This window comes from Chelonia mydas, chromosome 15, assembly GCF_015237465.2.
Source record: "Chelonia mydas isolate rCheMyd1 chromosome 15, rCheMyd1.pri.v2, whole genome shotgun sequence".
Taxonomy (NCBI): Eukaryota; Metazoa; Chordata; order Testudines; family Cheloniidae; genus Chelonia; species Chelonia mydas.
In genome coordinates, this window is record NC_057856.1 from 27,190,385 (window position 1) to 27,218,098 (window position 27,714).

Here is a 27,714-nt window from a genome sequence, read left to right on the forward strand (position 1 = left end):
ATGTTTTCCTAGAACTTTAATTTATTATTTACACATAGTGAAACAGAAATGTAATGTTCAAAGAATCTTCACATGCAATACCGTTCAGCATAACAAGCTGCTGTATAATTGTATTTGTACTAAAATATCTGGAGCAGATATTTGAAAATCCTCTAACACCAACAAAAAAAGGCAATAAACAAACAAACAAAAAAAGGTTTCAGAGTAACAGCCGTGTTAGTCTGTATTCGTAAAAAGAAAAGGAGGACTTGTGGCACCTTAGAGACTAACCAGTTTATTTGAGCATGAGCTTTCGTGAGCTACAGCTCACTTCATCGGACGCATAGCATATCGTGGAAACTGCAGAAGACCTTCTGCAGTTTCCACGATATGCTATGCATCCGATGAAGTGAGCTGTAGCTCACAAAAGCTCATGCTCAAATAAACAAAAAAAGAAATCAGTATGAATCTGCTTTAGCTGCAGTACCACTTTCTGGCATTAAAGTTGTTTGAATTCTTCGGAGAATAGCTGCATTAAGGTGTTTTAAAAATATCAGTCTTAAAACAATCTGAATTATTGGATTTTTCTTGTTGCTGTGCTGTAAGCATGTTTGCTGTGGCAATTCCTATTAGGGTCAAAGGTGCAGAACATGTCAGTTTGAAAATCTGAAAAAGTTTACTGGCTGTCTGAAAAAGCTTTGTCTGGAAGCAGTCTTCTCTTTAGCAGCTAACGGAAAGCAAGTCACCTTTTTGCATTGATTTGTTTAAAAATGAATTAAATTACCCTGCAAGATCATATACATGTATCAGATTTTACAACTGTCTCTTAAAGGGCTATAAAAAAGTGACAGTTATTTCAAGTGCTTATAGGAAGGAGCTGTAAGTAGACAAATTGTAATGCAACATATCTATGAAACCTTCATGCATTAATTTTGTCCAGCAGAGATGGAAATGTAACTGCGAACTCGGCTGGAGCTAAGATTTTTTAAAAAGCACCAACACATCATCGTCTTTGTTAGAAAAACTGGTGCAATTTCAATTTATTTACTAAAGTTTAAAATCATTACTGTCTGCAAATTCTAGGGAACAGGGAATTGAGAAGACTGGCTGGCTGTGTCTTGATAAATGACATTTTAGCCCTGCCCATGGGAAAAAGCCTGTAAAGGTAGTAGGGGCAATTTTCTATTGTGATTGAAGAGCCATCTCCAGCCTGAATGATCCAGAACTAAGCCTTCAGGCAATTCAGTATCTAAGGGATGATCAACCAATTATTTGCTTGACATTAACAAACTTTTAAAATAGCTTCAAAGCAGGTGCTATGCTAGACCTCCTTCCGCAGGGCATAAAGCGCAGGGAGGAGGGCATAGAAAACAGCAGACATTCGTTAGCTTTATGACTCTTATGAACTTTATCCTTTTAGGAAGCATTGCCGGGATCTATCGTCCCTATACAAGAATGATGTAACGGCAGCTGGCTGATCATAAAATATAATTCTCCATCCCCTCTACTTTTTGTCTTTGAAGGATACATCTTCCTAGCACCCAGCAAAATTGATGCAGCTCGAATGCTCTCTCTCCCCGGGGGGGGCACAGAACCAGCGCCTGCCTGAAGGATAGATATGGATTATTGGCAACAGGCTGGCACGGTGCCCGACGAGCCTTGGCAGCCAAGCTGCCCGTCTTCCCCTGCCAAAGGCAAAGCAGGGGGCGACCAGACGCCGCCTCTAGCCTGGTGTTATAGCCACGCAGCTCAAGCCTGGTCCCCCCGCTGCTGCACAGAAAGGGGAGGGGGATGCAGCCGCCGGGGTGCATGAGACCCCCCCCGCGCCCCGCCCCAGCCAGGGCAGTACAGCCCACCACGCACAACGGGGCGAGGGGCAGAACCACCCCCAGCCGCGTGCCCCCGGGGCTCCGCGCCCCCCGCAAGCCGCTGCGCGGGGAAGGCGCTGCCCGGCCGCGGGACGGAGCGGGCGGGCGCGGCGGGAGCCAGGACCGCACGGGGCGGGGGGGGGGGGTCCCCCGGGAGTAACAACAAACCGCGAACTCGGAACCATTGTAACTTTGTGGGGGCGGGGTCTGGGCGCCCCCCCCCGAATAAATTACGCCCCCCAAAGCGCTTCCTTCCCTGGCCTCCGGCATCGATCCGCACGTGACGTCAGTATCGATAAGGAGTAGCGGGGGGGCAGAAGCCAAAGTCAAGTGCAGCGCCTCGCGCCCGGACTTTGGGGGGGGGAAGGGGGCGGGCAGCGCTCGCTGCCGGGGAAACCTCCTCGCCCGCCCGCCTCCCCCCGTCCCCGCCGCGCTCCGCTCGGCTCCTCGCTCCCGTCTCTTGTTCGCGGGCGGGCGGGCGGGCGGGCGGCGGCGGAGGGAGGGGGGCGACCGCGGGCAGCCCCGGCTCCTGGAGCGCCCGGGCGGGGGTGGGGGGGCTCGGCCGGTGCGGGGGGGTGGGGGGGCGAGAGCCCCGCCCGGCCCCTGAGCCCCGCCGCGGCGGGAGCCCACCCCGCACGAACTCGCCCCGCCGCTCGCCGGGCTCCCCCAAGATGGCCGCCGATGTGGGATCGATGTTTCAATATTGGAAGCAATTGGATCTGCGCCGGCTGCAGGTGAGTGGCCGGAGCGCCGGGCCGCGCGGCGCCGGGGAGCCGCGGGGCGCGCCCGGCCGGGCCCCCCGCTCCCTGCCTCCCTCCCCGGGGCGGGGGGGGCCCGGGCTTCTCGGGGCGCAGCATCGGTCGGTACCGGGAATTGACCCCCCCCCCCACCGCAGCAGCCGCGGCTGCCTTTGTTCGGGGCGCGCCCCGCCGGCCCGGCCCCCCCCCGCCGGCCACTTGCCGCCCGCCTCGCAACTTCTCCGGGCGGCCCGGCGCGGACTGTCCCCCCCCCCCCCGCACCCCCGGGCCGGGGCCGGCTGCGGGGTGTGGAAAGGGGGCACCTGCCCTCCCGGACTTACTGCCCCGCTCGCCCCCCAGCCCCGCGGGCCCCGGCTTCGCCTCCCCGTGCGGGGCTGGAAGTTTCCCCCCTGCTGCGTTAGGACTTGAATGGCCTGGGCTCCGGGCGCCTTGCCGGGCAGGTGAATTCAGCAAATGCAGATGTTCAACTTTTCCGTGGCGGGTGATTTCCCCTTTTCCCCTCTCGCTAGGCTCTGGGGAGAAGGGAGAGCTCGGCTTGCCTGTCCAGGGGCCCTGGAGCAGGTCCATACAGCGTGTTGTATCTCTTCTCGATACTGTTTTCAGGGGTGCGTTGTAGGGATTAACTTCATGTTTATACAGGGCTTAGGAGGCAACTGGGTTGTCTCTGCTGCTGCACTGAATACTCCATAAACGTTTAAATCTTTGAAGTTGCAATCACAGCAGGCAGAAGTTGAGGGGCAATGATGCAGATAACAGACCTATTATAGTATCTTGACTTGTTTGCCGTGACATTAGCTTAAGATAAAAGATAATCAGGCTGAAGATAAAAGGGCTGCTTTTTGCCTATGTGCAAATCTTGTTAAGTTTCTTCCATTCAGGCAAGTGGTACCATCCCTGAGCCCCAACAACTGGCATTCTCATCGGATGAATTCAAAAGCAAGGCAAGGTGCTCTTAAAATATAAGCTGCAAGTGACTTGCATTTTTCAGAGGTTTACTGACCATGAGCATGTAGCAAAGAAACAAACCAAACTGTCTGTTACCTGTATTTTCTGCCTTTTAAAACGCTGCAGCGACCCCCCCCCCCCCCAAAAAAAAAAGTGTCTTAAAAATAAAAGGCTCGTTCCCCCTCCCCCTGTTCTAGGTTGGCTGTATTGTATTTGGTGTTAGGCAATTGTAATTGTATTCCCTGCTAATGTTTGTGAATCAGACCTGGGCACTCTAAGGGCATAGACTCTTTATTTATGATTGATGTTCTGTAACATAAGGAATGACAAGAGCATGGCAAACAGATATGGGAGAAAGCAGAAGGAGAATCAAATCTGCTCAGGGCTGGCTGAAGCCCTTCTGTGGTCCTATTGTTATTCAGGTCTTGAGAATTTAGCGTGCAGATTTACAGCAGTGGTATTTGGGTTCATTCATCCCTGAATGTCAGTTAACAAAATTTTCATTAGCCAACTAATATTCAATCTTCTAACCTTACTCAAGGTGCATATAGATCTGATTGTCAGTGTTTTAGACTTGTGATGGATACACCTATCTTGCATTAGGAAAGAGATCCTTTGTGGTTCTCTTTAGGTCACAGAATACTGTATACAGCTGTAGTGCCACTGGTCTGTGAAATTAACGATAAGCCCTTTAACATTTACAAGAGGACAGTTGACCTGAAAAAAAATAGATGTTTACATTTTGTCATTTATACAGCTTTCTGTATGTGGCACGTAATGAGATGAGGTGTAAGCTGGAACTCCTACAAAAGAAGAGATGCTCATTTACATGGATATTAAATAGGTTTATCCCTGTAGGATATTACAGACTTTAAAATGAGGCATGTTTCATAGGGGAGTAAACAAATTTAAATACGATTTATGGCACTTCAGTAATGTTTCAACAGTTCCAGCATTTAATACATTTTGGCTTTTAAGCAGATTACTGAGTACATCTGTGATACCCAACCCTCAAAGTAATACAGGTACTGCAGCCAGCCAGCTTTCCATGACTGTTCGTTTATAGCCTTTTGGTTTGCAGGGTATTAGCATCCTAAACACATGGGATACAAAGGATTCCTTAATACATTCTGGTGATGACTTTTGCACCAACTTGTATTTACAACTAGTTTTTGGTCTGAAAGAAAAAAAATTTTTTTGAGCTGGGGCGGGGGCAGATTTTGGAAGATCTAGTTTGACTCTTCAGCTTAATTGTGCTTCCTTGGAAAGAGATATATAGCTTTAATTCTCAGATGTTCTGGATGAATGGGTATCTGGGTCTGGGTGCTTACTGTAGAGAGAGTTCTTGCTGTCTTCGGTCCAGGCAGCACTTCTGGCACCTCCCCCCAGATGGTGGTGGGAAAGGTGACCTTGTGCCAGTTTGGCCTAATGCCCTCTATTTAAAAAAAAAAAAAATTGAAATAATTTATTATTCCCCCAAATGCATTTTTTAAAAATTTGTACGCACAGGCCTGTTTGCCTGGAATGCCCATGCAATGGCAAAGTTTGGACAACCTTGACAAATGGTGGGCATATGTAAAACATGCAGAAAATGGGATACTCTATAGCACTTTGATCACAATGGCACTGAGCCTTTTTACAGCAAGTAGGCTCGGAAATGAGAAGAGATAAAATTCTATCAAAGATAATGCCAGGCATATTTCATTTGGTTATGAGATTGTTTTATAGTGTACATTACTAATGCTGTATTTTTTTACAGCTTTCTTGTGTATAATAGTCATAACAGGTTTCATACCTTTATGATTTTTCTTGTTTTAATTTGCTCTGTTTTATTATGTTCGGTATAGCAGTATATGGATTCTATGCTGTCTGCATCCTAGATGCAGCCTATTCTATATTTAAAAAGGCAGAAGTAGAAAGCATTGTGGACTACTGATTTTGAATATCAAAGACTGCTCCAAACTGGCTGATAAATACCTACTATTGCCCTGGTTACACTGTGTGAGCAAGTTCATCAAATCAAATATTGTGCATTTTATTTCAGTAAGGCAGGCATTTTTGCGTGTCTGTGCGAACCAGTGCTTGAGGCAGTCAGCATGGTTGAACGTTCTGCAGAAACTTAAGTGGTAAGGTAATGTGAGGCATCTAGTTAGTTCAGACTGTTTTGCCATTCACTGAGTGCCAAGAATCTTCTGAATGCGTTGTGCTTGATGGAATGTTTTCACTGTTCAAAGTTTAGAAAAAATGTGGATGTGATTAAAATATTATAACCTTATGATATTCTGAAGTGCATAAATTTTACATATCCGCTACAGAGGGAGTTTAGACATCCATTAAATTATATGACAGCTTGACTTATCTAAATGTGCTATCATTTAACAATGTGTCAAAATTCTTCTTTATATAGATGACAGTGGTAAATAAGCTATCAGTCCTATTGGCTGAAGCTTAACTTCTGAAACTTGGCCGAATAAACTTCACTGCAGTACCGTGGAGCAGTCGTAGGTGGAATAATCTCGTTATTACCTCAGTGGGTATGCCCAGGACCTTGCAAGAGCCACCTCCAGAGCGCTTCATGGGAGGACTTAACCTCGCCAAATGCTCTGGGCTCTGCATATCATTAGGACATTCCAAATTTACAGTAAGACTGAGAAGTTATTGGATCATCCAACTTACTACTTCATGATCAGCTTCTTAAAAGGTACGGCATAACTGATTGCTTTGCCAATAGCCCTAAGCCATAGCATGAATCAATTCCTGCTGTGTATCAGACTAACAGGTACATGCATATTAAAAGCAATAGACAGACAGGGCCACGTTCATTCCAGCTATGTCTCTCTTGACTTCAATGGAGTTAAACCAGGGATGGATTTATCCCTAACTCCGTTGACCTGCGTAGATGCTGTCCGGATGATGGAGCTCAACACTAGCTGTTTCTATTTGCAGTTGTTTTTGTGGTCAAACTTGGGACCATATCTGATTCTTTAAGGGTTTGTTTGGGGAAGCTGTTGGCCCAAACAGTACTGGTTGTTTATATAGTCATGCCGTTATTATATTAATACCCTCTTAGGTATGATAAAAAGAATAGAGGTGTGGAGGACTTGCTTCCCCTTAAAAGATTCAAAATAAAATTCCGTTGCAGCAGCATAAACATGTCTCCTTTGATGTGTGGGTTTGTAGCACTGTCGTCTTCTTGTGTTTAGGATCTTGATCAAACTATCACTTGGAAGCGAAAAAAAAATGTATCCAGGTTTTTTCATGCCCTTGGACAAGGTAGAAGGCACTGGTTCAAGAGCCCTGAAAATTCAGGTTCTTGAGTTCTCTATGGAAGAGGTACAACACAGGCAGCAGCGGCTTCGCCATGCTGCCCTGCCCATATGTCTTAACCCTGTTATCAATGGACCAGCTGTTGGGGCAAGAAGGGTGTTGGGTCTTCACGGGCCCAGTCAGTCTGTGATTTTCTCTTGCAATGCTGCCTGTGGAATGGTGGGTTTGGGAAATGTGGTCACTCATCCACTGGGAACTGAACTGAGATCTGCCAACCGGTTCTTTTATATTGAGAGTACAGTTCAGGTTAAACTTCCCATCCACTCAAAACAGTCTCTGAGGCACTCAGCTTTGTGGTGGACAAATGTATTAGGAAACAGAAGGAGAGTATTGTCAGAGGACTGTTAACACCACTACCTTTGTCTTCCAGTTTCCGTTATTTGTTTCACTTATTTTCCAGAGTTTCTGAGCTCTAGGGTAATGAAGGTCTGGTTGTGGGTGGCACGCGAGGTTGGATCCTCAGCAGGTGTAAATTCATAGAGCTCCACTGACGTTCATGGAGCCATGCTGCCTTAACACCAGCTGAGGATCTGGCCCACAGCGTTCATGAGCTCAGCCTTGGAACTCTTTCACTCCTTTTGAGATGGGCTTGTGACTCTAATGTCTATTGTTTAAGATGCATTGAAGCTTCAGTAACTGCTTTTTTAAGCAAGGGGATTGCAGGTAGTTAGTTTCTACTGTGACCACAGCTAACACCCTTATCAGGAGGCCTGGCAGAATTAGATTTTAATGCTTTTTAACAAATTCGACCGGTAATATCAAAGTTTATTTGTAAGCATTTTTTTCTATTATCGATTTAAATGTTCACAGTTGTGGGAAATTGTGAGGGAGTCAGGCCATAATTATTTAGTGACAGTGGATGTTGAGATTCAAAAAGTTAAAGCTTTATAACCATTAAAACACAAGCTGTCAACATCACGTGTCAAAATCTGAGTCTTAGATCAAACTCCGGCAAGTCCTCAAGCAGCATTTTTCTTACTTTGCCTGTCTGTGCATTTTGATTAACATCTGCGGAAATATTTCTTTCACCAGTTTGCATGTGTACGGTGAAATCAACGTTTATCGACTTTTACTTTTAAAAATAATCCTTCCAAGCCTAGTGATGGGCCACCTCGGTGAGGCCAATGATTCAATGGGTTCCGGAGTTTGCATTATCATCATATCCCTGGAGGTGATTCTTCTGGGTCAGGATAGATGGTATGAGGGAAGCTGGCACTACCACTACCCATGCTGCCAGTGTCCTGACCCACTGAAGTCAGACAGAAAAGGATTGTGAGTCTCCAGGATTGTCAAGCCAGCATCATTCACTCATCCTTTTGGGAGTGAAGGGGAGGCAGGGTCTCCTGTTGGAAAACTGAAAACAATCCAGTTAGCTTGTAAAGTTGCTACATTTCTCCCCCTCTCCCCACAGAAGAGTCATTTGCAAAGTGCATTTCTGTTTCTGCACGTGCCCAGTAACTGCTTCCATCAGTTATTTCCATCAAGGTTTCAGCATAGCCTGCATGGGACCTGGCGCTGTGCAGTGTGAGTCTCAGTGCATTATGACCCAGCTTTCCTTACCTGCTCCTCTGGAGCTGGGCCGGTCTGGCTGCCATTTACACAATAAACTACAACAGCTCCACATGATCTCTGATGGTGTCTTGGGTTAATGATCTGCAAAGTGCAGGATTTCCTTGTGTGCCACCACCCGGGGGCCGCCCCTTGGGAGACCATCATGGTGTGTGGTGCCAACAGCACCCACTGGGATGGTTACATCTCCTTTGGAACTGCTTTGGCACCAAACTACACTCTCATTGATCTGATAGACCCTAATGGCTCCCAAAGCTGATAGACCATAATACCACTGAGAAATCTGGGTTAAAGATCGCATAAGGATAATTAAGGGAGCAGTTAACGTTAACGGGCTAGATTCATCCTGGGTGTAGTTCCATGGCTTTGATGGAATAACACCAGGGTGAATTTGAAGCACGGTTTTCTCTAAAAACAACAACAACAACAACAAAAAAAAACAAAAAACAAACAAAAAAAACAAACCATTACTTGAATATTACAGGCTGGCTTCAAACCACAGAAGCTGGGACGTTCAGCTAAGGCTGGGCATCCATCCCTAATTTGCCTCCTTATGTCTACCTGTCGCCAGAACACGTAATATAATGCTGTATTCTGATCTGGGACCCTTGTGATACCAAGGTGCAATGGTACTGGATATGTCCAGCAGGCCCTGCCTGGTCTGGTATTGGATATGACTGGGGAACGCTCTCCCTCTCTTGGAGCCTGGGTTTGGTGATCTCCAGGACATGGTGTCAGGCCATCTTTCTAGTTGGGTATTTCCACATTATTGCTGCTGTAGCAGGAGAGCCCAGGGCACTGGGTGGTTGCATGGTGGGCTCTTGTACTCTGCTTGCGTATTGAAGGCAATGTGTGTCTATTCTGTATGATTTTCAATGCTGTACGGCACCGAGAGGCCAGGAGTGAGTGCTAGGTGTGTGTGTGTTTTGAAAGGGGAAATAAAATGGGTCAAAGTATTTTACAGTTTCCAAAAAAAGGGATCCTTTATAACATTGAAAAAGTTAATTTCCCCAGCTGTGTTCAAGGAACAGAGTGTGACTTCCTTGGATCCTGTCACGTAGAACAGGGTAGATTATGGAGCAATATGGAGAGTTATGAATTTCAGTAGCCTTCTCTTACTGACTTGAAGTCATTAAACTCCTATTAAAGTACAGTTTATTGTTTAGGTGGAATGCATGGTAGGCTGATGGCTGTCATTTGTATTACCCCAGTCAGGGATCAAGTCTCCGTTGTGCTAGTCACTGTGCGCGCACACACCCCCCACCCCCACCCACCGGTGGTCCCTGCTCCAGAGAGCTCGCAGGCTAAGGGTAATATCAGAGACAGGAGCTAGGTACAACACTCAGGTCAAGGCAGTACGGGGTAACAGGGAGGCAGTTCTCTTTGGCTTAAAGCACTTTGGTCTTCCTCAACTACTCTAGCTCATCTTCTCATCTTGATTGTGCAAACACTTACACCCGCAAGGAACTTCCTACTTGGGAGCAGCAACGTTGAGATCCATGGGTTACTCATCTGAGTAAAGCTACTCACCTGCATCAGTGTTTGCAGGATCCAGAGCTGATTCTGTAGGTAACATGTGACATGCTTGCTGGTGGCTCCAGCATATCCTCTGGCATCTGAGCAGACAGAACATGCGATTGAAACTGATGGTTTGATTTAAAAAAAAAAAAAAAAAAAATGTCACCCTGTCAGAAATGCCCGTCCCTGTCCTGCCAGGCTGAGGAAATCTAATTGAAACTGAGTTTTAACAAATGGGAGATGCAACCCTGATACCTTCTTCTTTATAACTTGCCTCACTCAGCTCGTGCCCGGCGTCCTATTTCCCTGCATTGCCTTGTTGTTGTTGTTTCTTATTTAGGCTCTGATTCAACAGCCGTATCTCTGGGTGTGTTGGGGTCTGTCTGGGCGGATCTGAGTGAAGGGTCAGATCCAGGATTTGTATGTTCCTCAGGGCAAGGTCTGCTCGTTATTGCTGTGTGCAGAACCATGCACACCTATGGCCCTAAATGCAAATGTTTAAGAATAACAATTTTGGTACCTGTCATCATTGGCTTGATCCTCCTACCATTGAAGTCCATGGGAGTTTTGCCGTTGTGGCAGCAGGTCTAGGGATCTTTATTTTCAATTGCGGGGGGAAAAATGGGGGTGCTGGTGGGAATTGGATGGACTTACAGTCCCACTTTCTTCCTCTTAATTCTGCATTTTTTTGCATTGTTGGAGAAAGTCGGGCTGTGAAAGTTACCAAAGGGTAATGTTTTTTGTGGTTGAATAATTGAGACTTTGGCAGACAAGGCTGGCAGAGCTGAAGAAAATGAGAGTTTATCTTTAGCTCAGCAGCTCTCACTTTAGAAACTGGTGACCCCAATTCCAGCCTGAAGAGTGACTTCTTCCCTAATTAATAAATCCATTAATTAATTGTGTGCATGCTGCAGCCCATTAGAGATGAATTGGGTGGCCTCCCGATCCAGTTTAGTGGATTCTCTCTACGGCCTTGTGAAAAATGTGACCAGGAGGCAAATAGGGAACATAAACGAAAATATAATCAGATTCCCATGGGCCGACAGTGGATGTTATTGATGTTGTGACTCTTAGGTATTTCCTGGCCTATTATCTAGTGAGTTGGTGTTTGGCCACCGCCACGTATTGTCCATAAATGACACCCCTTGGTGGCAGCTGCAATGAAAAGAGTGGGGACGTGTGGAGAGGCTAATACAGGGCATTAGCATGGGGGTGATAGTGCCAGGAGACCCTTCCCTTCGAGAGCGCTCACCACAACACGACAACATCGGGCCCCGATCTACCACAATGGTGAAGAACCAGTGTAACTTTTAAACACGCGTGCTGCTCCCATTGACTTGAGTGGGGCTACTCATGTCCTTCACACTAGGCATGTGCTTAAGCATTTTGCTAGATTTGGGGCGGGGGTGGAGCCCTAGCATTCTCCTGAGCGCTCAGGCCCAGCTCTCATGCCTGGTGGAACCCGCAGTCTTGAGGCGCACGGTCAGCTGACATGAAGGCATGGCCTGACGCTCTGCCCTGTCTGGCGCTGGAGGCGGAGGATGGTGCGTGCTGCTCGTTTGTGGAGCAGCAATTAGGAGAGCTGTGGAGCACCAGGCCCCCAGGATGATCCTGGCCTGGCATAGGCAGAATGACTTCGGAACCCTCCCCTCAGCCACTGCTGCTCCGCTCACCCCACGCGGCTCAGAGGAGCAAGAGAAGAACTTGCCTGGAGTCGGCTGCTTTTGTTAGATGTCCCTGGCCGTTCCCTGATCTCAGCTGCACTGGTGTAAGCCTGGAGAGATTGCTCTGCGCCTGCCCTGTCAATCGGGGGCAACGCCATTGTAACTGAGAACAGCATCTGGTCCTTCTTGCATTCTTGCTGTTTGGTAAATCGCTGAAGGAGCCCTTTGCTTGGGACCAAGCAGGTTATCTTGCCACCGCCAGGCCCAGCATGGGTGCGGTGCCTCAGGACTTCCATGGTGTGGGACAGCCAACCACGCACGGGGGCTGGCTTTTCCTGACCTTAACGTCAGCCAACATACAGTGAGTGATGGAAGGGGCTCACGCGCATGGCACTGTACCTGCTGGTGGAGCTGGGATCTCTAGGCAAGAAAAGATGCCCACGATAGAGCCAAGCTGCCGATCGTGCTGCTGCGTTTGTGTCAAACTCCTTGGAACTGCCTGAGCACTAGGAAAGTTGTGTTGAATGAGTCAGGAAGTCAAGCATCCGTCTGCACCTGGAGCAGGTGGATTTGGAAGAGGGCTCTGGAGTTCTCCAGTCGCATGTGGAGTGGAATGTTAATTGTTTGGTGATCTGAGTGGGTAGATATGAACAGATTTAACAGACAGTATACTCCAAACTGAGTTCCCTTCAGGAGGCACGCGCTTAACCAGATAACCTCTGTGGAGCTTTCACAACTAGCTATTCGTCTCCCTCCATATGTTGGCACAGTAGCTGCTTTCTTCATTTATTTTTTTCTTATCGTCTGCAGAGTCTTCAACTAAAAATTCAGAAAGAAATGTTGTGCATTCTGATCCCTGAGCTAATGTTTTCTCCACTGAACGTAGCTAAGTGTCAGGCTCAAAATCATAATTTAATAAATCAAAATTCCTTGCTTGTCTCCTTGGATTTTAAAAACCGGATTGGCTTTTTGCATTTTTCTCTGCGTGGCTAGTGAAAATACACTAGTCAGTTTGGCACATCAGTTTCTAGTCTGTCAGGTTCTTATGTCTCGCATCATACCGGGCTAGTTGCACTGCAAACAATGATGAGGAATTGAAAAAAGTTTTCATTGGAATTAAATAAAAAACATCCTTGGAAATATTTCCATTGGGTTTGGTTATTGTAAATATTAGGTTTTGTTAAAAAAACCCGACATTCAGATTTGCTTTGCTCAGTGTCTCTTCCATAGACAAGACTGCAGAGATAAAACTGTAGATTTGATACAGTGTTGACTCTCTTCAGCAAACAGGCAGTGACACATATCTGTACCAGCAAAAACAACAAGGAGTCCTTGTTGCACCTTAGAGATTAACACATTTATTTGGGCATAAGCTTTCATGGGCTAAAACCCACTTCATTAGTTACTTCCACCAGAGACTTCACTTGGTGCTATCTAGGGAAGGCTAGAGGAATTTTCACAGAAGTTTAGTGCTCTGTGTTCTTTTCTGGGGCTGGTTTTGGTTCAGCAAGTCAGTTACTCTCCATTTCGGGGATGTCTACACTGCAGTTAAACCCCCACAGCTGGCCTGTGTCAGCTGACTTGAGCCTGAACGTCTACCCTGCAATTTTACAGCCCCACAACTCAAGCCTGGGTCATCTGACATGGGCCAGCTGTGAGTTGTTACCTTCAGGGTAGACATACCCAGGGCGTTTCTTATGATCAGCAGAGAGGGAGAGAGAATGAGGGGTGAGATCAAATTATTAGATCAGTAGCAACCCCCTCCTATTTCTGTCTCTTAGAAATAAAAGTGACTAGCTTTCCATGTACCTCATGTGGTGGGCAGTCCCCTGCCTGGATTCCAGTGAACGTTCACCGGAATAACTGATGCAACATGAAGAATGAAAATGCAGGCAGTTTGCAGAGACTAAGGGGTTCAGGACCTGAAGAATCCTGCTCCTAGAGCGGAGATCTGGTTTTAAATTAATTTAGGGTTCGAAAGCTACAGTATGTGCAAATACAGATTTTTTTTTTTTCTTGTACCTTGAGATGGAAAATGGACCCGCAACATGGTTTCTTTATGTAGAGCACAGGAAGAGTCCCTCGCAAATTGGAAAATGAACCTCGAGGACATTCATTCCGTCCAAAAAGGCTCTATGAAGATTCTCAGAACATTTGGTACCTTCTGGCACCTATTATAGAAAGATGTAATTCCCCAACTTGAGAGATAATAAGCAGGTATTGACTTCTGCTGAGGTCATTATCAAGATTTATTCAGTCAATATGGCTTCTTGGGTCAATAAATCTTGAGGCTGATGGAGGAAGAATATGTACCTGTAGACTTTATTAAAAAGTTTTCCCCTTTTCGTAACACTTTCCGATGTATAGTACATGAGCATCTCTTTCTGATATTTTTTTTATTACCTTCTGTGGTGGTTACACTTTTTTATGCTGCTTTAGACCTGTTTTTGTTTGTTACAGAGTGAGTGAAAAACAGGAAAGATCTTGTTTTATTTAGTAGGTTTCATGTGGGAGTGTTGCTCTGTTCTGATATGCGTTTTTTTGGGTGGGGAAAGATTCCTAAGACAAACAATATGTAGCTCTTTTAATCTTCAAAGCATATTACAAGCCTTAGCTAATTAATTAATCTTCCCATTAGCCTATAGCATTATATCTGTTTTGCAGATAGGGAAACTGAGGTTGAAATGCTGAGTGACTTTCCGAAGGCCGCAGAGATGGTTGGTGTTAGTTCCGGGATTAGAATCCAGGACTCCTGGAACCCAGTCCTGTGTTCACATATTTGGCCCCTAGTTCTTTCTGTTTCCAATCCAAATATTTTGCTGAGGTTTGAGAGAGCAAGGTGCCTTGCAGTGATAAAATCCCCCCCTTATTTCAGCAGGGGCAGAATCAGACCCTCTAAAATCCCAAGCCTGGGGAGGTTGGTCTGTTTCTGAGCAGCAGTAGAAAGGCCAGGCTTCAGAGGAGCTGACGCTCCTTGTACAAATTTCCCTAGAGAGGTAAGCTGCCATTGGGACGCATCCTGCTCTCTGTGATAGTCGTTGGGGTTGAATGGAGGTAACTGAGGGCGGAATCTGTCACACTGACTTCTTCTGGAGTCTCGCTGGGTAACATTTCTCCCCTGGGCAGACAAGCGAGCACCACTTGACCCACATGTAAATCCTCAGAGCAGGGTTTAAGTGGGGTGTTAGTGGGGCCAGGGCCTTGCACAGGATCCTCTGGACTGGGCATGGGGTGTGTGTTTGTGCAAGGGATTTGCCCCTAGCGAACACCTCTGTCAGCATTGTGTGTATTTACCTGATTGACACCGCTCTGCACAAAGCTTTCTGCCCGGTGGCAGAGCTGTTACCTATGAGTCGGTTGTCGGGATGATTTGGGGGAATGGCAGTCTGAGTAGAAATCGCGTTTGCAGGATTCAGAGCGGGGGTAAAGCTTGTTCAGCCTCTCACTTGGACGCTCGCTTTGGTGATTCTTTGCTCTGTGTTATCAGGAATGGCCAGTGCAGTGTCCTTCTAGTTTTGATGGAGATTGCAGTGGCACCCTCTCTACGTGCGCAAACTAAACGATTACACTCAGAATGCAGGAAAAACGAGGGACACTGTCTCCTGTAGCAGGGAGTGTGTTCAGTGCAGCCTGTTCAGATTTCAAGTGTCCCACGTAGAAAATGGCCCCCTAAAGGCAGATTCAGAACACCAAAATACGTGTGCAATTGTGCACATCATTTGCACACGCAATTGCACTGATTGCGTGTGCAGATCAGGTGTTTGCATCTACCTGCCTTCTGAGGTTTCATAGTAAATGGCCACTGGCGCGCACACATGCCTGACTTACACGTGGATTTTCAGTAATCACAAGTGCAGGCGTCTTTGCACAGAGTGCTAGTATAGTTTACTGTGAAAATTTGGCGCCTGAAGCCAGAAAGATGTCAGCCGTGGGGGGTCATCAGAGGAATCTAACCAAAGGTTTAGTTGGACTAGAAAGCCAAAGTATTCATTATGCACTGCAGTGCTTGTTAATTAACAGGGACTTGCAGGGAGTGCAGCCCTTTTTTCCCTACTGGTTGTGTACAAGTGCTGGAAGTGATCCTTGTGTCTGCAGCCCCGGGCCTGTGTTCAAGGAATAGTCTGCAGTAACAACCCATATTTCTTGAGGGTATCGCTGTGGCGAAAGAGAGCGAACAGACTAAAATCTGCATAGAATTTGCTATTATGTGTTCCCCTTCCTGGTATTTTCTGGTATTCATGATCCCTTGCCCCACTGCTCAGTTTTGCAAGTTGCCTTCCATTATAAAGCTGTTGTACTGTATTTGGGGCCCATTGCATTTTGAGTTATTGGGCCCAATCCTGTGTCCCTTGCCCACGCAAAACACTCTGCGTCCATTTTGGGTGAGTGAGGATGCAAGATTGGGCACGGTGTTTATACAGCACTTCAAGGATGCAAGCACCAAGTATTGTAACAAAGCAATGCCCAGTGTGGGAATACACAGTTGTCCTTAGGCTATATTCCATGTCTAGTGGAACTTTGTGCATCCAAAGGACCAGAACTTGGAGTCTCCTGGTCCAGAAGAGCAGGACCTGCCTCTTAAACTAAATGAGTCTCTCTGTAAACTGTTAGCTGTATAGGATCTATGACACATGGATGAGTATTTCTGATTCCATCCTAGAGAGGACAGTGGTACGTGCATGCAAACAATATGCATGTGCATACACACTTTCACACCTCTCTTGTGATTTTCTATATACCGTGTGAATTTCACCTCTGTTATCCCAGGAAGACTGAATGGCAGATTCCTATGGCAGTTCAGGAATTGCTCTGGCTGTTTGGTTAGAGGGAGGGGCTAATGATTAAATCAGTTTTGTACTCCTCCAGGTACATTTCATAGCAGCTGCATATGATCATATAAGAGAAAAGAATCCAGTTGAAAGGATTGTGTGTAATTTAAGGATTGCTGTTGCTTTATTTGAGCATTAATATTGTTTGTTTTGGCAGTGGCAACAAAGAGCCGTTTTTTGCAGAATTCCATCAGCTGGCGCTTCTCTGCTGGCTGTGTGTGTTGCACAATAAGAAGAGGTCATTTGTTTTAAGTTTAGATGCCAGATTACACGTGTGTGTGTGTGCGTGCACACACATTTTTCCAAAATGGTCTGTGCTTTTGAATGTCGCCTCACGGTATAATTTTTGTTTTGACTAGTTTGGTGTAATGTCTTCCCAAAAGCCGAACCAGGATCCCCGAGTATTTATTTAGCTGCAGTTTAAGTGACTCTCAGCTGACGTGGGGTCGTTTGAATATTAATTGGTTTGCGTGTGCGTGCAAGCTAGTTCTGCAACACAGACTTCCAAAAAAAGTAAATAGCCAATTTGAATCCCGTGTAAATCTTACTCTAGTGGGAGCTGTGCTGTGCGTTGGCTGCTCTCAGTGGGGCCCGCTTGCCTGTGGGTAATGCTCATGCAGTTTTATGCTGAAGTTAGGACCTCAGGCTTTCTTTGTTTTCTTCCATCAGGATAACATAATAAAGTATTACCTGATTCCTGGCACTGAGTCTTGTAATGTGTCACGTAGGCAGAGCCACTCATCTGGGAGACCTGGGGAGAGCAGCAGCACTGGCTAAGTAACATGTTGCCTAGCCTGGCTGCACGGTGTGTTAATTCTTTATTGATAACCATACAGCATGCTGACATAGCTGCTTTCATCTGAGGATCTCTAAGCACTTCACAAACCTGACTTAATTCCAGAGAGGTAGAGGGACAAGGTGGGGGAGGTAATATCCTTTATTGAACCAACTTCTGCTGGTGAGCGGGAGAAGCTTTCGAGCCACACACAGATCTTCTTCGGGTCTTTAGGTAATTTCTACTACCCTCATTTTACAGGTGGCCTGACGAAGCGTAAAGGGCCTTGAAGAGTTATGTTTACGTGTCTTGCCCTTTGCCACACAGCAGGATGGTAGCAGAACCAGGGGACAGGCAGGTCGAAGGACAGTCCCGATCAGTGGTCAGAGTTGATGCAAGAGTTCCAATAGCCAGGAGGTTCAATCCAAGGGGAAGGTACTGCGAGGCAGCAAGATGGGGTCAGGCAAGGCAGGGTCCTAGTAGCAACTAGCAGGCAATGACTTGTTGCTCAGCCAAGGTCAGAAAGGAAACAGGAAGTTTATATATGGTCATCAGCCAATCAAGGTCAAGACCAGGTGGGCAATCAGGAAGCAGGCCAAGGAACCCTTGAAGCTGCCCCACCCAAGTTTGTGAATTCCTGGGTAACTGGATGAGTCCGTGCGATGCAACAGCCAAGGCTGCTCCCCAAGGGTGGAGCCTTGTAAATCGGCTTTATAGCTGCGGATATCCGTGGACCACTTTTGCAGATGGTGGATAGGATGCGGATACAAATGTTGTATCCACATAGGGCTCTATCCAAGAACCCGGAGGGCTGGGCTTTGAGGCCAGGGTCCTGATAGCATAGAACCCAGGAGCCCTGACTTCTAGTCCTCTCCTCTCTAACTACTGAGACAGCAGAGGGCCTGCTCAGGAGTGGTGCTGTGCGCCAGCAACTCTGAATAAAGTTTGTCAGATACATGTGCTCAGTGCCTCTGGGAGAAATCCCATTTGTGTTGCAGAAGGTTACGTTTCCTGATTTGGTGTGTGTTAGTTGTTTTAGAATCAGTCTAGTGCAGGGATACTCGTTTTTGTTTGTTTGTTTTTTGTTTTTTTTCAAGGTCCAGAGAAAATAGTAATAAAAAACCCCAAAAGTGATAAGTAAATAAAAAGATTCCGGGGTCCATTCAAAAGCATCTGGTGGTCTGGATTTGGCCCAGGGTTCACCTGTACTATACCCCTGGTCTAGCACATCAGGAGGGTGATTTGATAATGAACCTTGCTTTGATTCATGGAGAGTTTTTTGGGGTTGTACAGTTTTAGTATTTTATGGTGGCTGTTGGAAATGGGTTGGGTGGTAGAAAGATGTCATTTATTTGGTTCTCAATCGAATAGCGCTAATGGATCCAGTTGTGCTGCAAATAATTAACATTCTTAAATGCGCTTCTACTACTGTAACTTCTGCATCAGTCAGCTTTGATTTCTGAGTTTGGGTTCTCCCTTGCCAGGTGGAGTTGGAGAAAAATATTTGCAAAAGGCAATGGCAGCTACGGCTCCTAACTCACCAAGGTTCTAGTGAACATTCTACCTGATATCTAAACCCTCCTGCCTCATTCTGAGACCCCGGACCCTCTTATAGATGTAGAATAGTGTCAGTGTGCTCTAGGGTGATGGTGCTACGGGGTTACTAGTGATAACCTAAAGTTACTGACATAGGAACACAGGAGTTGCCAGCCCGGATCAGATGGAGGCCCCTCTAGTCCAGTGTCCTGTCTCTGAGGAAGGTGTGGGGTAATCTGCCTCCTATATTAGGTCTTATCCTGATCCCCGAATAGTTAGAGGCTGTCTGAGACCTGAGGTTTAATGTCCCTCCCAGAATGTTTGTTGTTAACCAGACTAGCCATAGTTATAATTATCCACATAAATGTCCAGTCCCTTTTGATTTCTAAGTTTATCCCCATTCCTTTGGCAAAGCAGGGAGCACCGTATCCACTGTAACTTCTGCTTTGAACTCTCTGCAGATTCAGGAACACCTTGGGCATCTCCTTATAGAGATCATGGAGGCTTTGTCTCCTTTGCGTCCTTTTAGCTTAGAGGAGATGCCCCCATCATGAAGAGCTGGTCCGGCTCCAGGGGCTCTGGCTACACAGTCATTGTAGCTGCTATGGTTCTACTGAGCTCATGAGTCTGTAGACTGCACCTGCCCTGATGGCGGCTCTCCTTCCCTCCAGGGAAGAATCCTCTTCAGAGCATGATGCTAAGGAGTCGAATCTTCCCCTAGTTTCTGGGGTCATCTTTATTTAGATAAACCCTCTCCAAACCTCTCTGCCACACCGACTTTGCTGTCCTGAGTATCCCACGTCCCTGTTAAGTACAGGGATGACGTTGTCTGGCGCTCGCCTTTGTGCGTGGTGGCAGCGACAGAATGTGGAGGGCAGAAAAAAATGTCTTTTGACTCCTCCTTAGATAGCTAGTCCAGTCTGGAACTGAGATGGGCACCGCTCAATCTAGCAGAGTCCTGTGTTCCATATGTAGAGCAGAAGGAGTCTTCCTCCTCCCTGAGATGCTTATAAAGCAGCCTCCTTGTCTTGCCTGGCCGATCCTCTGTCTTTACGGTCAGAACGATGCCTTCCCTCCATCCTCCTGTATCCATTCTGAGGACCTCACCTTTAGGTTTGGATTGCTGTGGAGTAAAGAGTAGAATAAAGTGCTGAGACCTTTTAACAAATAAGAACATGATAGTTTTCCTCCCCCACTCCCTTCATTTGAGAGGTGTCTAGGCCCAGAGGTCCGGCCTAGTCTTTTGTTTCCAACGAGGGTTTGTTTCAAACACGCTTAAGACAGAGAATACCATAAGCTGGGCTGTTTGAAGGGTCTGCTTGTGGATTGGAGAGGAGGGAGCTGAGGTCACTCCCTCAGCCTTGACTCCTGAAGAACTGCTGAGGAAAGAGTTGGAGACTACAGAGCTGCAGAGAGAGCCACGCTCGCTGGCGGTGTCCTTTGCATTGTCTGATGCTTTAACAGAAGATTGGGAAGACAGAAGTGGCTGGAAAATTCCCTCCTCTGCTCTGAACACATGCTGCACTCTTGGACCTAAGTGCTCTGAGCGACTGGAGGAAATATCAAACCTAGCAGATTATTTGGCTGACTGACTAAGTGTGGTGTTCAGAAGGATACATGGAAAAATCTTGCTGCCTCCATGGTGCTATTAACCTGGTGGAGGATAAGGAGAAGTCTGGGTGCTTTTGCAAAACTGGGACATTTGGAGGGAAGGGGGGAGTGGCATGAGGTACGTGGTCTTGGTGGCCCTGGGGATCAGCTGTTGTTCTGGGTATGCTGATAATGGAGCAGGGGACGGACAGGGCAGCGTGATGGGCCAGGTAAGCCAAAGGGAGTGCTGTTGAGAGGATTAATATGTCCACTCGGGGGAAGGATCGTGAACATGGCTTTACAATCCCGGTGATCTATAAAAGGCATAGACAGAGGAAAGTTATTGTCCGATGGTGTCGGGCATGAATGGAAATGACACGTGAGGGTGGGTTGCCTGGCTGCTCCTTTGCAGTGTTGTGATCCTCCCGACTAAACTCCAGGCTTTCTGTGTTGCCTTTCCCAGTTCCTTGCTGGTGCGGGGAGCGTCTTGGCTGGTGCTCCTGGGGGATGACACAATGTATTGCAATGGACTGTGGGCTGTGTGCCCCCCCCTGAGCCCACAAAGGGATGGAGCTGGGTATGCCATGCCTAGTGTTGGCACGCAGGGCTCAGATCAGTGACAGAACGTCATTTGTGTCCATGCAAACTGCTCACTAGGCAATGAGCTGCTGAGCTAGAAATTCCTGTATTCTCTCCCAGCTTGAGTCTGATTTTTCCAGCCTTGGGCTACGTTTGCCAGGCCCTCGCTGGCTGGCCAACTAGCCTGGGGGTAGATGTGAAAGCACCAGGTCAAGTCCCAGCAGGGGCCAGAGGCAACACTCGGGTGGGCCAGCCCCTAGCTGCTGGGTAGGGGAATATTCGGGGATTCCTACCAAGTGCTGTCCCCAGTCCCTGCTTGGAGTCCATGTCTCTGGTGGGTGCCTGTCACACTTGAAGCTCCACTCCTAGATCTGCTCGAAGGAGCTTTCTCGCTGATTTCCCCCCTGCAAAGTTTCCTGATTGCTGCAAGAGGGGAAGGCCTGTGCAGCTCTGCCGCTCCCTACTGTGTAGCCTTGGGCTCATCTGCCCCTCGCTGGGGGCCAGATTCATCCCTGGTGTCATTCCCACCGAAGGCTTCTGGCTTCCCTGTCTGTAAAAAGGGGACAACGCTAATACCACCACCGACGACCTGGGGCTGGCCTGGGACTAGGTTAGTGTTTTGTGACGTGTGTCAGAGATGGGGAGTGCTGTTCACTGTCTTTTTGTGTGGAATGTGCCCTGAGCTGATGGTATCAGCCTGAAGTGAGCACGTCAGTGCACGTATTGGTACAGCATAAACTGTTAAAAACGGCAAGTGTAAGCAGACCACCACGATTAGCCTGAGCCCCTGGTTCGTGGAGTTCTCAGTCCCCGGGTTCCCCGCCCTTGATCCGAAAGAAAGTGCGACTGGATGTGCCATGCAGCAGACTGGTAATGGGCCACGCTGCAGTAATCCTAGCGGACTCTTAATTTCTGCAAGAGCCCGGCTTTCATGCTGCCCATCTCTGCAAAAGCCGAACAATGGGCAGAATTTAGATTGTACCCCATCAGTTGGCCCACATAGCGAGTTCCGTGACTGTGTCCCCCTCGCGTGGGTTAGAATAGGAGGGGATTTGTTTTTTTGGTTATAAAGCTTAGTATGTTGCAAAAATTGCTGCTTCTGTCTCTCTCTCTCTCTTGCACTTTTTTTCCCTGAGCGCAGATATTGTAATCCAGCCTACGAGTATTGCTCAGGCAAATCTCTGATTAGCAGAGAAATACAGAAGAAGGCTGCTTCTCTTTTTAATTTTCCACAAGGAGAAGGCTGCGCAGAACTGTGTAGGCCTGACTCCGGTACTTAAGAGTCTCCTGCTACTGTACTTTCTTTCAAATAAAAGCAGCTAATTAACATTATTCTTTAATTATTGCTTTTATCAACAAGGGGTCTGATTTGTACCAGCAGGATAGTCGCTTTCCCTCAAACTACCCGAGTGAATGCTTCAATTCCTGTTGCTTTTGAAATGAATTTGATGTCATCTGCCCATTGTCACTTAATGGGGGCACTTGGGTAATGATTGTGCGTACTAGCACTGTTAGCAGCACTGCAAGCATGTAATTTAGGCCCTTAGGCAACAGTACTTTTGAAATCTCTGGATAGTTTTGAACTCTCTGTTCTTAATTAAATATGCAATTTTTCACGGTAACCAGGTTAATTCTTTTGTGTTGTGTTGTAATACTGTTAGGAATTTTCATAGTCCTTATTAAACATTATTCAGGCATTGTGAATTCCATAATTAAAAAAAATGAAAAGAACAAAGCTTGATTCACTTCTTCCTTTTCCCTGGTTAATTTATCAAATGAATTTTGCAAATTTTTCTTTTTGTCCCCAGACAGTATGCCAAGTGTTTTAAAGGGGAAGGATTTAATTGTTCTGTAGGGATTGGTTGGTTATGAAGGATTTGGCTGTTTGATTAGTAAACCCTACTGGGAATGGTTTAATGCTCCATGATCTTAAAAATTGTCTGATTGTTGGGCTCTCCAAGGATGCTTTCCCTTTTCGTTATGTACGGCAACAGCTTCACACAAGTGTGATTATTAGGTACTGAGGAGGAAGTGAAGGGGAAGATCTTACTTCTCTTTAAATTGGTGATCATGGGAGATTTTCCTTTTCCCCTGGCAGTGCAAAGGGACTGATTGCTTCCTACATAACGGGTAGGATGAGGAGACAAATCAGTAGCTGTTTACATACATCATCACAGATAATGCACATTGCTGGAGTGCTGGTGGTTAAACCAAATAGGTCATATATTATGCTGCAAAAGGGCCATTCCTGTTGTGAGACCGCTCCCGCTCTCACTCCTTTGTGAATCCCGAGTAACTCCATTAGCTTCAATAATGCATCATTAACTGCAGCTGAATTACACCAGATTTTCTCCTGGCAGAATCTAGCCCCACCAGAGCATGTTTAGACAGAGCAAAAGAGGTTACTGGGTGACTAGTATAAAAAGAAATCTTGATGTCTGTAAAAACATGGATAATTTTTTTTCCTGGTATCTAGCCCTTCCAAATGCCTTTTGAGCTGAATTTCTCTTTCAAGGCCTGTTTACCAATATCTGCAGTGTAGCATAATGAAATTATACAGTATGTCTGATTTATCAAGGGGCAAATCTGCAGCATTCTCTGCTGCTGTGTCCAAATCAGTATGATATTTTCATTAGACAGTGACAGAGGAAATGGGGCATTGACATTTACAGGTAACCGTATTAATCTGGCATAATGGCCCACTGGAATGTACTCATCAGTGTGTTCTCTATAGTTGCACAAAACAGCTAAGTAAGGCGATGAACACAACCGGGTGTGGCCATGCTGCTAAAGCATGGGATGACCTTCCATCGGGAGGTGGCGGAAGTCCGGTTACTTGAGAGAAACTAGGTTGGACCCAATATACTGTAGGGAGCAATCCTGGTGAATGTTGCCCACTCTCACGATGTTATTACAAGTCTCACAATTTAAGCATTTTTTCCCGTAAAGCCTCAGCTGTGGGAATCCACATGAGAATTCCAGCTTTAATTTTAAAAGATGTACGTTTGCTCTAAAGCTTTAAATCACAAACCCTTTAGACTCAGAAACTAGAAGGCAAATAAAAAGGACCTAAACTTACTATTTTAAAAGAAATCTGGCTTGAAAATCATAAATCTCATGATTTCTGAGTTTATGAGGTTGACGATATTGTTAAGTAGATTCCTTAGTATGTCTCCTCCAGCTCCAACTCCTAACATTTTGGGGATTAGCACACTCAATAGATACATTCAGGAGTGCTAAATCCTGTCTTGACTCTCAACTGCTTTAAAACCCATAGAATGAATGGGCCAGGCTGTGATCTTACTCGTATAAAGAACTGACCTGAAGTCAATTGAAATTGAAAAGAGTCTTTCCATTCACTTCAATGGACTTTGAATCAAGCCCTAAATCTGGAGTATCTGCTTTGATTTCAGTTTACACTGGTATAACTGGGGACAGAATTTGGCCCTGTGAGAATATCTAGGGGGCTGGAGTGATAAAATTTTGCTCTCAGGGTGGTGGTTAAGCAACCGTGTGATATGTTTCTCTTGTAAAATGGACGCTTGGTTGGTTGGATTTTCAAAATGCCATTGTATTTGAGAAAAAAAGTCAATATTTAGTATTTCTCCTCTTCTGTTGGTAATGCATTGATGCAGCTTTCAAAATAACTGAACTCAGTATCTAAGAGCTGCTTCTTCTCAGCTCTTTAATTGTGCAAGAGGTTGAAATGCCCGGATCCGAGAGTTTATGTAACAGAAATAACATTTCATGTCTGTGCCACTTGGGACTGATTGTGCCATTTCTGTGTCAAGTGAAGGAAGGAGGGTGAGAGCTAGACTGGGTCAGTTCCGATGCCACTGAAGCTTTCAGAGCTTAGCTACCCTGTGATAAAAGTTGACTCCCCCCCTCCCCCCCCCCCCCCGACAACCTCCTGCAAACTGCTTAATCTGCAGGATTGGCAACTTCCGATGGAAAAAAAAAATCTTTGAAAAATATCAAATTTTATCTTTGGTTGTAAAAGAGTTTTATGGCTTTTTTAAGGCACAACATTTGCTGCAGCCGAGGGCTGAGAGCGAAGGCCGACTTTCCCTCAGACATCCTGGGCATGGCTCCTGCGAGCTGTGAAAATGGGGTGACTCTTACAACGTGAAGCGCTGGGGGCCCGATCCTGCGAGGTGCCCGGTGCTTCCTGCGAAATGCTACGCACCCTCCTTGAAGTTTCCACCCTGGTGAATTGGGACTTTCATGAGAGAGCAGAGCATGAAAAGAATGGACAGCTGGATATTGAGTTGCATTGTGAGGGCTTCAGAAGTTCCCATCCCAAGGTGATATTAGCTCCTCACACCCGCATGGTTCACAATTCTGATCAGGCGGCTGAGGGTCTAGGATTTCCATTGCTTTATAATTGGAATTGTAACATGAGCTCAGCAAATCCTGCAGTATAATTAACTGGGAAAACTCACAGCCCCTGGTGTTGATGTTCAGCAAAACAGTACGGACTAGAAACACTTGCGTGAAACAGTTCTTGCTTTTCGCTCCTTTCCAGCATTGTTGGAGGGTCTGATCCTCGATTCCTGTGTATCCATTGAAGGCAGCGGGATTTTGCGGGTTGAAAGTAATGCAGCATTGGGCCTTCGAATTGCATGTGTGTTTTGGGCATGCTTACAGTTGCGTGTGTACACACAATGTGTGCATATACACTCTCTGTCTCTGTCTCTGTCTGGAACTGACCAGCACCACCCTGGTTAAGTCTTTTCTCATCCCTATTATGAATCTGTTTTTTCCTGTGTTTTTATCTTTTTTCTGCAAAATCCCATATTTCACCCCTGGCTGAAACCTCAAGAACATACATCTGCAGCCTGAAAGAAAAATTAATTTTTTTGGATGAATCGAGTCCAATGTAAATGCTTCACTGGCAGCAGTTTCTAGGACTTTGCTGTCAGTGGAGACTGGGCATAGAATGCGGGGGGCGGGGGATGCTTCGTGTACAAAAGGATCACCTCATCGAAGGTGAATTAAAAGAAAAATGGGTTGTGATTGATTGGGACAGCAGGGTGGGGGCAGAGGACTTGGGTGCAGTGGCTCTGCTCTTTGTAGGCAGCTAGTCCATCTTGCAGACCATTCTCAACATGGCCCTGGACTGCCCTTCCCTGAGAGTGGCCCAACAGGGCGCATTCTCCTATCCCTCAGCTCAGCAGAGTCGGGGCTTAGGGATTTCAGGGCTGTGCCAAGGGGAGGAGGAGGAGCCACACTCTGCTACCGATTCCCCCAGGATCTCTGAATGGAAGCTAGTGCTGCTGCTAAAAGCGACCTGCTGTCAGGAAATCGGTTCGTAGGCAGTCATGCCTAGTGGTCGGAGGTGGGAGTCTGACCTAGTGTCAAGGCAGAGTCAGTCTGGCCTAGTGGTCGGCATGTGAATGCCAAAGCCAAGGGTCAAGGCAGAGTTGGAGTCAGGAATCCAAGCGAGGGTCGGAACAGGATTACCAGGAGTCAGGGAAGGTGGGAGCAGGGCTGGTTCTGAGGCAGGAGCGAGGCTGGGACAGGAGGGGAACAAGGCGAGGTGCAGGGCAGGATCTGGGTTGAAGCAGTGGAGGAGCAGGGCTTGCAGAGGTGAGCACAGGGAGGCCGAGTCCATGGGCATATGCTTTGAGCAGTCAGCGAGCTACTGCTGCCGCTAGGTCTAAGAACGAGCCTGCTGGCTTCCTCAGCCAATCAGGCAGCCTCCCTGGCTCGTTAGGGCACCAGCAGTACCGAGCAGGCGCAGCTGCGGGCCTTACTCCTGACAGCTCATGGGCATTCACTGGTAGCGTAGCTCCTGACAGACCAGTCCTGCCAAATGGGGTCATGGGAGTAGGACCCATGTTGTAGTGGGAGGGACGGGCCTTCTGCGTGTAGCTCCTGGGATCACACCGGGTTGGGGATGGACATCCCTGTGGATCTGTGGTTCTGTAGGTTTGGAGACTTGTGGCTCTAGTCCCATCAGGATGGAGCTCCATGAGGGCTACCTCAAGGCCTTTTCTGGGTACATTTTCCCCTTCCCGCCAGCTTCACCCTGGGATGGTGCGGCGTGGCCCTCAGTTATCCATCTGAGACCTGGCTGCTGTCCATAGACAACAATATTACAGTAAAAGCTTTATACGGCATGTTGGGGGGGAAGTGGGGTGCCGGTAAGTGAAAAATGCCAGTTAACTAAGAGGGAGGGAGTTTGGATGCAGGGCTGGGGATTGTGGTTTAGGAGGGGGTGAAGGGCGTGAGCTCTGGGAGAGAGTTTGGGTGCGGGAGGGGGCTCAGGGCTGAGAGTTGTGGTGCAGGAAGGGGTGTGAGGTGCTGGCTCTGGGAGGGAGTTTGGGCGTGCCGGGGGTGCAGTGTGCGGGCTCGGGGCAGAGGATTGGGGTGTGGGAGGGGGCTCGGGGTGCCAGACCTGGGGTGGCTCCCCGCAAGTGGCAACCTGTCCTGGCCGCTTCTAGGCGGAGGCGTGGCTGGTGGGGCTGCGTGCTGCCCCTGCCCCGAGCGTGGGCTCTGCAGCTCCCATTGGCCAGGAACTGCGACCAATGGGAGCTGCCAGGGCAGCACCTGTGGGTGGAGGAGTGCCCGGAGCCACCTGCCGCACCTCCGCCTAGGAGCTGGAGATACAGACTCACCCTGTATGTCTTGCTGGCTGTCTAGCTCCCAGATTGATGTAACAGCTCATGCTGAAGTCAGTGGAGTTAGTCCGGTCCAGGGTCTCCCTGGTCTGGATGAAGCAGTCATGAAACAGGCGGCTGATGTCACTATAGCCCACCTGAACCCCACCTTGCG

At 47.3% G+C, this 27,714-nt stretch overlaps 1 protein-coding gene across 3 annotated transcripts in view; it reads left to right on the plus strand.

The window, feature by feature from the left end:
- The first annotated feature begins 2,415 nt into the window (after positions 1-2,415).
- Positions 2,416-27,714, plus strand: part of CUX2 (cut like homeobox 2) — a 224,729-nt gene continuing 199,430 nt past the window's right edge. Inside the window, exon 1 of one of the 3 annotated variants that reach the window (XM_043529407.1) lies at positions 2,416-2,581. In XM_043529407.1, coding sequence (XP_043385342.1) covers positions 2,519-2,581 — 63 coding nt within the window. In that variant the 5' untranslated portion in view covers positions 2,416-2,518. The remainder of the gene's footprint in view (positions 2,582-27,714) is intronic. The other 2 variants (XM_043529409.1, XM_043529411.1) reach the window with 2 other exon arrangements.